Consider the following 11135-nt stretch of genomic DNA (forward strand, 5'->3'; position numbering starts at 1 on the left):
ATTCATCGTGCCCCATAGATCCCAGGAGACATCGGCAGTTTCGAGAAGCCGCATAGATCTGGGGAGACGCTGGTAGTTTCAAGGAGCCCCATAGATGTGGGGAGATGATGGTGGTTTCGAGGTGCCCCATAGATCTGGGAAATGCCGTTGGATTTGCAGTGCCCCATAGATCCTACGAGACACCGGTGGTTTCGGGGCACCCCATAGGTCGTGGGAGTCACTATCATATTCAGGGAGCCCCATAGATCTGGGGAGATGAAGGTGGTTTCAAGGTGCCCCATAGATCTGGGAGACGCTGGTAGTTTCGAGGAGCCCCATAGATCTGGGGAGATGATGGCGGTTTCGAGGCGCCCCGGCGGTTTTGGGGAGCCCCATAGAGGTGGGGAAATGCCGTCGGATTTGGGGCGCCCCATAGATCCGACGAGACACCGGTGGTTTCGGGGCACCCCATAGGCCCTGGGAGTCACTATCGTATTCAGGGTGCCCCATAGATCCTGGGAGACATCGGTGGTTTCGAGGAGCCCCATAGATCTGGGGAGATGATGGCGGTTTCAAGGAGCCCCATAGATCTGGGGAGACGCTGGTAGTTTCGAGGAGCCCCATAGATGTGGGGAGATGATGGCGGTTTCGAGGAGCCCCATAGATCTGGGGCTGGCTCAGGAGGTGCCAGGGCTCCTGATTGGTGGTTCCAGGCGTCCCAGGATTGGTTGATTTTTGGGGACGACCCACAGCTTCATTCCGATTGGGCGCTTCGGCTGCCCCCCAAAGATCCCGATTGACTGTTTCGAGTGACCCCCCCCCGCGGCTCCTTATTGGGAGTTTCAGGAGTTCCCACCCCTGATTGGTGAATTTTTTTTTGGGGGGTGGTACCTCCATGCTCTGACATCACAATCTGGGGGGGGCCGCTCTGTGGCTCCTGATTGGTCAGTTCAGGGCGCAGCCCCCCCCATTGTCAGTTTCAAGGCCCCCCCGTGGGTCCCTATTGGCGGTTTCGGGGCGCCCTATGGAAAAATTTTTTTTTTTTTTTTTTTGGGGGGGGGGTGGGTGCACCTACACCCTCCCCCGCTGAAAAAAGTCCCCGATGTCCCGGAGGGTGACGTGGGGCTGGGGGGGGGGTCCCCAACTTGGGGAAAGTGGGCGGGGCTCCTCGTCACCCCACGGCGGGGGAGGGGCACCCCACAACTCGGCTTTTTTTTGGGGGGGGGGACGACCCCCCCGCAGAAACCATTGGCACAGCAACCCCCCCGCCACCACCAGGACCCCTCCCAGTGCTCCCAGTCCCACCATGACCCACAGGCAGAACCCGCAAGGGGGGGCCCAGTCTCGGGGTGACGCCGTGGGGTGACCCACAGATTGCGGGACCCACGGGAGAACCAGCAGCCACGGGGGGGGCATGGCTGGGGGGCGGGGGAGGGGATCTATGGGGCTGGGAGGGGGGGATCTATGGGGTCCTTAAGGGGATCTATGGGGCTGGGGGAGGGATCTATGGGGTGGCTATGGGGCTGGGGGGGGTGTCTTTAAGGGGATCTATGGGGCTGGGGGGGGATCTATGGGGTGGCTATGGGGCTGGGGGAGATCTGGGGGGGTCCTTAAGGGGGATCTATGGGGCTGGGGGGTGGGTCCTTAAGGGGATCTATGGGGCTGGGGGGTCTTTAAGGGGCTTCTATGGGGCTGGGGGGGGAATCTATGGGGTGGCTATGGGGCTGGGGGGAGCTCTATGGGGTCCTTAAGGGGATCTATGGGGCTGGAGGGTGTCTTTAAGGGAATCTATGGGGCTGGGGGGAGCTCTATGGGGTCCTTAAGGGGATCTATGGGGCTGGGGGAGTCCTTAAGGGGATCTATGGGGTGGCTATGGGGCTGGGGGGTGTTTAAGGGGCTTCTATGGGGCTGGGGGGGGAATCTATGGGGTGGCTATGGGGCTGGGGGGAGCTCTATGGGGTCCCTAAGGGGATCTATGGGGCTGGGGGGGGCCCTTAAGGGGATGTATGGGGCTGGGAGGGGATCTATGGGGTGGCTATGGGGCTGGGCGGGTCCTTAACGGGCTCTATGGGGCTGGGGGTGTCTTTAAGGGGATCTATGGGGCTGGGGGAGATCTGGGGGGGCCCCTAAGGGGATCTATGGGGCTGTGGGGGGGGTCTTTAAGGGGATCTATGGGGCTGGGGGAGCCCTATGGGGCTCTATGGGGCTGGGGGGGGCTAAGGGGCTTCTATGGGGCTGGGGGGGATCTATGGGGTGGTGGCTATGGGGCTGGGGGAGCCCTATGGGGCTCTATGGGGCTGGGGGGGTCCTTAAGAGGATCTATGGGGCTGGGAAAGATCTGGGGGGGGACCTAAGGGGATCTATGGGGCTGGGGGGGGATCTATGGGGTGGTGACTATGGGGCTGGGGGACCCCTATGGGGCCCTTTAGGGGATCTATGGGGCTGGAGGGGGATCTATGAGGTGGCTATGGGGCTGGGGGAGCCCTATGGGGCTCTATGGGGCTGGGGGGGTCTTTAAGGGGATCTATGGGGCTGGGGGAGCCCTATGGGGCTGCTATGGGGCTGGAAGAAGCTCTATGGGGTCCCTACAGAGCCGCTATGGGGCCCAAAAGGTGGGGGGGGGGGGGGGGGGGAGAAAAATCCAGGGCTCACCTGTGTTAGTGGGGGGGCCGTGGGTCGCTACGGGGGGGCCGTGGGTCGCTATGGGGCAGAAGGCCGGTGCGCCGTGACGGCGTCCTTCCGCCTTCCACGTCACTCGGGTGGATTTTTTTTTCTTTTCCCCTCCCCCAACCCCTGTTCCGTGGGGCCCAGACACCGGGGGGGGGGGGGGGTGTCCCCACCCCCCCCCCCCACCCCACTTTCTCCGGATGTTTGAGGCCTTTTGGCGCGGCGGGTGGCCAAAAAAAAAAAAAAAAAATTAAATAAAAATTTAAAAAATCAAACCTGGGTGTTTGGTGGGGTGCTATATGGGGCGGGGGGGGTCTGTGGGGTGCTATGGGGTGACTGGGGGGGGTCTATGGGGGTCTATAGGGTCGTTGGGGGGGTGCTATGGGGTGACCGGGGGGGTCTATGGGGCGATTTGGGGGATCTGTGGGGTGATTGGGGGTGTTGGGTGGGTCTACGGGGTGATTGGGTGGGTCTATGGGGTGATTTGGGGGGGGTCTATGGGGTGACTGGGGGGTGCTATGGGGGTCTATAGGGTCGTTGGGGGGGCTATGGGGTTCCTGGGGGGGGTCTGTGGGGTGCTAAGGGGATCTATGGGGTGACTGGGGGGGGGTCTATAGGGTGCTATGGGGTGACTGGGGGGGGTCTATAGGGTGCTATGGGGTGACTGGGGGGGGTCTATGGGGTGCTCTGGGGTGACTGGGGGGGTCTATGGGGTGCTCTGGGGGTCTATAGGGTCGTTGGGAGTGTCTATGGGGTGCTCTGGGGTGACTGGGGGGGCTGTGGGGTGACTGGGGGGGTCTGTGGGGTGCTATGGGGTGACTGGGGGGTCTATAGGGTCATTGGGGTGGGTGCTATGGGGTGACTGGGGGGGGTCTATGGGGTGACGGGGGTCTATGGGGCGACTGGGGGGGGATCTATGGGGTGCTATGGGGGTCTATAGGGTCGTTGGGGGGTCTATGGGGTGCTATGGGGTGACTGGGGGGGTCTATGGGGTGCTATGGGGGTCTATAGGGTCGCTGGGGGGTGCTATGGGGTGATTGGGGGGCTCTATGGGGTGACTGGGGGGGTCTATGGGGTGTCTGTGGGTCTATAGGGACATTGGAGGGTGCTATGGGGGGGTCTCTGGGGTGCTATAGGGGTCTATAGGGTCGTTGGGGGGTCTATGGGGTGACTGGGGGGGTCTATGGGGTGCTCTGGGGGTCTATAGGGTCGTTGGGGGGTCTATGGGGTGACTGGGGGAGTCTATGGGGTGCTATGGGGGTCTATAGGGTCTTTGGGGGGGGCTATGGGATGCTATGGGGTGCCTGGGGGGTCTATAGGGTCGTTGGGGGGTCTATGGGGTGACTGGGGGAGTCTATGGGGTGCTCTGGGGGTCTATAGGGTCGTTGGGGGGGGCTATGGGGTGCTATAGGGGGGTTTATGGGGTGACTGGGGGGTGCTGGAGGGGTCTATGGGGTGCCTGGGGGACATCTATAGGGTGCTGGGGGGGGGGGGGGGGGGTGTGTCTACCTGAGGTCTGTGGGCCTGAAGACCCCTCCCAGTGCCTCCCAGTAGCCCCCAGTCCCTGCCGAAAAACCTCACGGACTCGGGGGGCTGCTGCGAAAAAAAGCGTTTAATCGCCTCCTGCCCCGCCCCGGCCTCGAGCGGAGCTCCCGTCATGCCTTGCAACACCGGAATTTGGGGATCCGTAGGCGGGATTCGGGGCTGGATGGACGCTATGGGGCTGGAGGACCCCGCCCGGAGCTGGGTGACGGATCCGCAGCCGGCGGATCCTTCTGGAAGGCGGATGATGGATTCCGGAGGTTTGGTGGATCCTTCTGGAAGTTGGAAAATGGATTCCGGAGGTCTGGAAGACCCTTCTTGAAGATGGAAGATGAATTCCGGAGGTTTGGTGGATCTTTCTGGAAGCCGGCTGATGGATTCCGGAGGTTTGGAAGACCCTTCTTGAAGCTGGAAGATGGATTCCGGAGGTCTGGTAGATCCTTCTGGAACTTTGAAGATGGATTCCAGAGGTTTGGAAGACCCTTCTTGAAGCCGGATGATGGATCCTGGAGGTCTGGAAGACCCTTCTTGAAGATGGAAGATGAATTCCGGAAGTTTGGAAGACCCTTCTTGAAGCCGGATGATGGATTCCAGAGGTTTGGTGGATCTTTCTGGAAGCCGGATGATGGATTCCGGAGGTTTGGAAGACCCTTCTTGAAGACGGAAGATGGATTCCGAAGGTTTGGAAGACCCTTCTTGAAGATAGAAGATGAATTCCGGAGGTTTGGTGGATCTTTCTGGAAGCCGGATGATGGATTCCAGAGGTTTGGAAGACCCTTCTTGAAGCCGGATGATGGATTCCAGAGGTTTGGAAGACCCTTCTTGAAGACGGAAGATGAATTCTGGAGGTCTGGAAGACCCTTCTTGAAGCTGGATGATGGATTCCGAAGGTTTGGAAGACCCTTCTTGAAGCTGGAAGATGGATTCCGGAGGTCTGGTAGATCCTTCTGGAACTTTGAAGATGGATTCCAGAGGTTTGGAAGACCCTTCTTGAAGCCGGATGATGGATCCTGGAGGTCTGGAAGACCCTTCTTGAAGATGGAAGATGAATTCCGGAAGTTTGGAAGACCCTTCTTGAAGCCGGATGATGGATTCCAGAGGTTTGGTGGATCTTTCTGGAAGCCGGATGATGGATTCCGGAGGTTTGGAAGACCCTTCTTGAAGACGGAAGATGGATTCCGAAGGTTTGGAAGACCCTTCTTGAAGATAGAAGATGAATTCCGGAGGTTTGGTGGATCTTTCTGGAAGCCGGATGATGGATTCCAGAGGTTTGGAAGACCCTTCTTGAAGCCGGATGATGGATTCCAGAGGTTTGGAAGACCCTTCTTGAAGACGGAAGATGAATTCTGGAGGTCTGGAAGACCCTTCTTGAAGCTGGATGATGGATTCCGAAGGTTTGGAAGACCCTTCTTGAAGCTGGAAGATGGATTCCGGAGGTCTGGTAGATCCTTCTGGAACTTTGAAGATGGATTCCAGAGGTTTGGAAGACCCTTCTTGAAGCCGGATGATGGATCCTGGAGGTCTGGAAGACCCTTCTTGAAGATGGAAGATGAATTCCGGAAGTTTGGAAGACCCTTCTTGAAGCCGGATGATGGATTCCAGAGGTTTGGTGGATCTTTCTGGAAGCCGGATGATGGATTCCGGAGGTTTGGAAGACCCTTCTTGAAGACGGAAGATGGATTCCGGAGGTCTGGAAGACCCTTCTTGAAGATGGAAGATGAATTCTGGAGGTCTGGAAGACCCTTCTTGAAGATGGATGATGGATTCCGAAGGTTTGGAAGACCCTTCTTGAAGCTGGATGATGGATTCCGAAGGTTTGGAAGACCCTTCTTGAAGCTGGAAGATGGATTCCGGAGGTCTGGTGGATCCTTCTGGAAGCCGGATGATGGATTCCAGAGGTTTGGAAGACCCTTCTTGAAGATGGAAGATGGATCCTGGACGTCTTGTGGATCCTTCTGGAAGCCGGATGATGGATTCCGGAGGTTTGGAAGACCCTTCTCGAAGATGGAAGATGGATTCCGGAGGTCCGGCGGATCCTTCTGGAAGCCGGATGACGGCTCCACCTCCGAAGACCGCTCCTCAACACCAACCCAAGGTTCCGGGAGATCACCGAAAGCATCCGTAGGCTCGCCCAACACCTCCGGCTCGTCTCCGAGGTCTTCCCCAAAACCCGTCTCCGTCTCTTGGCCTTCGGCAAAGGAGCCGTTGCTCCCGGCGGCCCCCCAAAAACCTTCGAGGTGGGCGTTCTCGGAGCCGTCTTCCTCCTCCTCCTCCTCTTCTTCCTCTGGGTTGGGCCAGTTCACCGGGCCATCTCCAGGGCCGGGGGGCCACCGGGAGAAGCGGTAAAGCTCCCCGTTCTCCTCGGGGGGCTGCGGCACGTAGTCGTGGCAAAGGGGCCCCCCCAAAGAAGGTCCGCACGTCGCCCGGTAGCTGAACTCCAAGCGCCCGCCGCCGGGAAAACAAACGACTTCCCGGTCGGCGCCGGCTTCCAGCGGCTCCTCGCAGACCCCCAACAAATCGTCGTCCCACTTGTTGTCCTCGTCCCACACCTCCACCCGCAACTTGGCGCCGGGGGGCAGCTCCGCCGTCCCCAAATCCAACCGAGCCCCCCAGCGCGGCCGGTCGTCGTTCCACGCCGTGGCCGTCTGCGCCCGCCGCTCGCCGAAAACCACCCGGACGTAGGCGTCGGTGGCGGAGAAGTGGTCGCCCCGCCAGCCCCGCCCGCCTCGCACCCAGACGGTCAAACGGGCCAAGCCGCGCCGCCGCGAGCAGCAGTCGGCGGTGACGACGGCGTCGGCGGGGCAGCCGCAGCGGCAGGGGCCGGCGAGATGGCCGCCGCCGGGGCAGGCCCGGCTACAGTTGACCCGCAAGGCCCGCCAAGCGATGTAATGGCCGACGGCCGCCCGTAAAGCCGCTCGCCGGGGCTCGCGCCGGGGCAGGAGGGTGTGGAGGGGGCGGACGTCGGCCCCCACCAACCCCGGGAGGGCGGGGAGGCCTCGCAGCCATCTTGTGTAGGCCTCGGGCCTGCCGTAGAGTAGGTCGCCGTGCTGCTCGCCTCCTTCCACCTCCACCAGCCGCTCGCCGTAGACCTCGTTGAAGGTGGCGTTGGCCTCGTTGCCCGCCCGCGCCCGGCGGCAGGCGGCGGCGGCGGCGCCGATCCTCCCGGCCCCTCCGCCGGCCGTCACCTCCACCCCTAAACAATCGGCCACTTCGCGGGCGCCGGCGCCCGTCATGGAGGCCCGGCAGGAGCGGATGGCGGTGACGGCGCGGAGGCGCCCGCCCGCTCGGGCCCCCCGGATGTAATGGGTGCCGTAGGCGGCCAGCAGCTCGGCGTAGTCGGCCGCCGTGGCGGCGGTGAAGCGGGGGGGCAGGGCCCGCACGGCGCGGAGGAAGTGGGGGGACGGGCGGGCGCGGGGGGAGACCTGGGTCCTGCGGGGGGGGGGGAGGGGAGGACAGGGAGAAAGGGGGGGGGGGGTGGTGAGATGTGGCGGGGGAGGGTCTATGGGGGGATTGGGGGGGGGTCTGTGGGGGGATTTGGGGGGGTCTATGGGGTGACTGGGGGGGTCTACGGGGGGATTTGGGGGGTCTATGGGGTGATTGGGGGTGTTGGGTGGGTCTATGGGGTGATTTGGGGGGTCTATGGGGTGACCAGGGGGGTCTATGGGGTGATTTGGGGTGTTGGGTGGGTCTATGGGGTGATTTGGGGGGTCTATGGGGTGATTTTGGGGGGTCTACGGGGGGATTTGGGGGGTCTATGGGGTGATTGGGGGTGTTGGGTGGGTCTATGGGGTGATTTGGGGGGTCTATGGGGTGACTGGGGGGGTCTATGGGGGGTCTACAGGGTGCTATGGGGTGACTGGGGGTGTCTATGGGGTGATTGGGGGGGTCTATCGGGTGATTGGGGGTGTTGGGTGGGTCTATGGGGTGATCTGGGGGGTCTATGGGGTGACTGGGGGTCTATGGGGTGATTTGGGGTGTTGGGTGGGTCTATGGGGTGACTGGGGGGGTCTATGGGGGTCTACAGGGTGCTATGGGGTGTCAGGGGGTTTTATGGGGTGATTTGAGGTGTGATTGAGGACAGAGGAGGAGGAGATGGAGGAAATGGAGGAAGGACAGAGGGGCTGGAGAAGATGGAGGAGCTGGAGGGATGGAGAAGATGGAGGAGGTGGAGAAGATGGAGGGATGGAGAAGATGAAGAAGATGAAGATGGAAGAGGTGGAAGAGCTGGAGAAGATGGAGGGATGAGGAAGATGGAAGGATGGAGAAGATGAAGAAGATGATGGAGAGATGGAGAAGAAGAAGATGGAGGGATGAAGAAGATGGAAGGATGGAGAAGATGAAGAAGATGGAGAAGATGATGATGGAGGAATGGAGAAGATGAAGAAGATGGAGGGATGAAGATGGAGGGATGAAGAAGATGAAGATGGAGGAGGTGGAAGGAATGGAGAAGATGGAGGGATGAAGAAGATGGAAGGATGGAGGAGATGAAGAAGATGGAGAAGAAGATGGAGAAGAAGATGGAGCGACGGAGAAGATGAAGATGGAGGGATGAAGAAGATGATGATGGAGGAGGTGGAAGGGATAGAGAAGATGGAGGGATGGAGAAGATGAAGAAGATGGAGGGATGGAGAAGATGGAGGGATGAAGAAGATGAAGGTGGAAGAGGTGGAAGAGCTGGAGAAGATGGAGGGATGAGGAAGACGGAAGGATGGAGAAGATGAAGAAGATGGAGACGAAGATGATGGAGGGCTGGAGAAGATGAAGAAGATGGAGACGAAGATGATGGAGGGCTGGAGAAGATGAAGAAGATGGAGACGAAGATGATGGAGGGCTGGAGAAGATGAAGAAGATGGAGACGAAGATGATGGAGGGCTGGAGAAGATGAAGAAGACGGAGGGCTGGAGAAGACGGAGGTAGAGGAGGTGGAAGAGCTGGAGAAGAAGATGGAGGAGCTGGAGGAGGCCACGGAGGAGGAGGAGGAGGAGGAGGAGGGGGAGGAAGGCGAGGCAGACCCACCAGTAGTGGACGCAGCTCAGCTCCAGGCTGGCGAAGGCGTAGCGGTCCTCCCGTTGCCTCTGGAGCCCGAACTCGGCCACCCGCGAGTGGGACCCGGCCACGGCCACCGTGCCGCGCCCCGCCGGCCCCACCGCCCCGCCCAACCCCACCCGCCAACCCCGGGCCACCTCTTCCGTCCCGGCCACCACCGTCCCCACCGCTCCACTCCCTTCGGCCACCCTCGTCCCTTGCCGGCACCGGCGCCCCGCCCGCCAAACGCCGACGCCGGCGGGTAACCGGCGCGGCCGGCCGCCGTCCAAGGGATCCGGGCAGAGGACGCAGGTGGCCTTCGTCCCCGCCGCCGTGACACCGTCGCCCTCGTCGATGACCAAGACTTGACCGCCGGTGGGCTCCAGGGTGGTGACGTCCAAACCGAAGCCCAACGGTTGGGTGCCGGGGACGGCGGGGACGGCGCAGGCTCGGCCGTGGGCGCGCCGGCAGCGGCAGGTGACCGGCGGCCACGGTCGGAGGCAGGCGAGGGAGAGGAGGACGAGGAAGGAGAAGGGACGGCGGGGAGCGGCCATGGCCTGGAGAAGGTCGGGGAGGGGGAGGTGGGGACGGGGACGCGGTGGTGGGGACGTGGGGATGGGGACGGGGACGTGGTGGTGGGGACGAGGACGTGGTGGTGGGGACGTGGCGATGGGGACAAGGACATGGTGGTGGGGACATGGGGATGAGGACGTGGTGGTGGGGACGTGGGGATGGGGACAAGGACGCGGTGGTGGGGACGTGGCCATGGTGGTGGGGACGAGGACGTGGTGGTGGGGACGTGGTGGGGACATGGTGGTGGGGACATGGGGACAAGGACGTGGTGGTGGGGACGTGGGGATGGGGACGGGGTGGTGGGGATGGGGACGAGGACGTGGTGGTGGGGACGTGGGGATGGGGACAAGGACATGGTGGTGGGGACATGGGGATGAGGACGTGGTGGTGGGGACGTGGGGATGGGGACAGGGACATGGTGGTGGGGACGTGGGGATGGGGACAAGGACGCGGTGGTGGGGACGTGGCCATGGTGGTGGGGACGAGGACGTGGTGGTGGGGACGTGGTGGGGACATGGTGGTGGGGACATGGGGACGAGGATGTGGTGGTGGGGACGTGGGGATGGGGACAAGGACGTGGTTGTGGGGAGGTGGGGATGGGGACAAGGACATGGTGGTGGGGACGTGGCGACGGGGACGGGGTGGTGGGGATGGGGACGAGGACGTGGTGGTGGGGACGTGGGGATGGGGACGAGGACGTGGATGTGACCATGGGGACGGGGACACGGTGGTGGGGACGTGGGGATGAGAACGTGGTGGGGATGTGGGGACAGGGACATGGTGGGGACATGGGGACGGGGACGAGGACACGGTGGTGGGGACGTGGGGATGGGGATGAGGACGTGGGGATGGGGACAAGGACGTGGTGGTGGGCACGAGGACGTGGTGGTGGGGACGTGGGGATGGGGACGGGGACGTGGTGGTGGGGACAAGAGGAGGGGGACATGGTGGGGACGTGGGGATGGGGACGAGGTTGGGGTGGTGGGGACGTGGGGACGGGACGTGGGGACGGGGACGAGGACACGGTGGTGGGGCCGTGGCCGTGGTGGTGGGGACAGGGACGGGGCGGTGGGGCCGTGGGGACATGGATGTGACGATGGGGACGGGGTGGGGGGGCCGTGGGGACGGGGACACTGGTGGGGCCACGGGGACGGGGACACGAGGGCGACGTTGGGGCCACGGTTTGGGGGGGGGGGGGGGGGGGATGGGACCACGGTGGCGTCGGCGTCCCGACGCCGGTGTCACCACCACGACGCCGGTGTCACCGCGTCCCCGCCGGGGAGGGGGACGGGGGGACGCGGGGACAAAAACTGGGGGGGGGGGGGACGGGGACACGGGTGGGGGGGTCC

General features: G+C 62.4%; 1 protein-coding gene across 1 annotated transcript; it reads right to left on the bottom strand.

The window, feature by feature from the left end:
• Positions 1-4246: 4246 nt before the first annotated feature.
• PRF1 (perforin 1) lies at positions 4247-9767 on the bottom strand. The gene is made up of 2 exons (XM_075022363.1): positions 9205-9767; positions 4247-7617 (listed from the first exon to the last, which is right to left on the bottom strand). The coding sequence occupies exons 1-2, from the start codon at positions 9765-9767 to the stop codon at positions 4362-4364; spliced, it is 3819 nt and encodes a 1272-aa protein (XP_074878464.1). The 3' UTR covers positions 4247-4361.
• Between the last annotated feature and the right edge of the window lie 1368 nt (positions 9768-11135).

This window comes from Buteo buteo, unplaced genomic scaffold (assembly GCF_964188355.1).
Source record: "Buteo buteo unplaced genomic scaffold, bButBut1.hap1.1 HAP1_SCAFFOLD_585, whole genome shotgun sequence".
Taxonomy (NCBI): domain Eukaryota; kingdom Metazoa; phylum Chordata; class Aves; order Accipitriformes; family Accipitridae; genus Buteo; species Buteo buteo.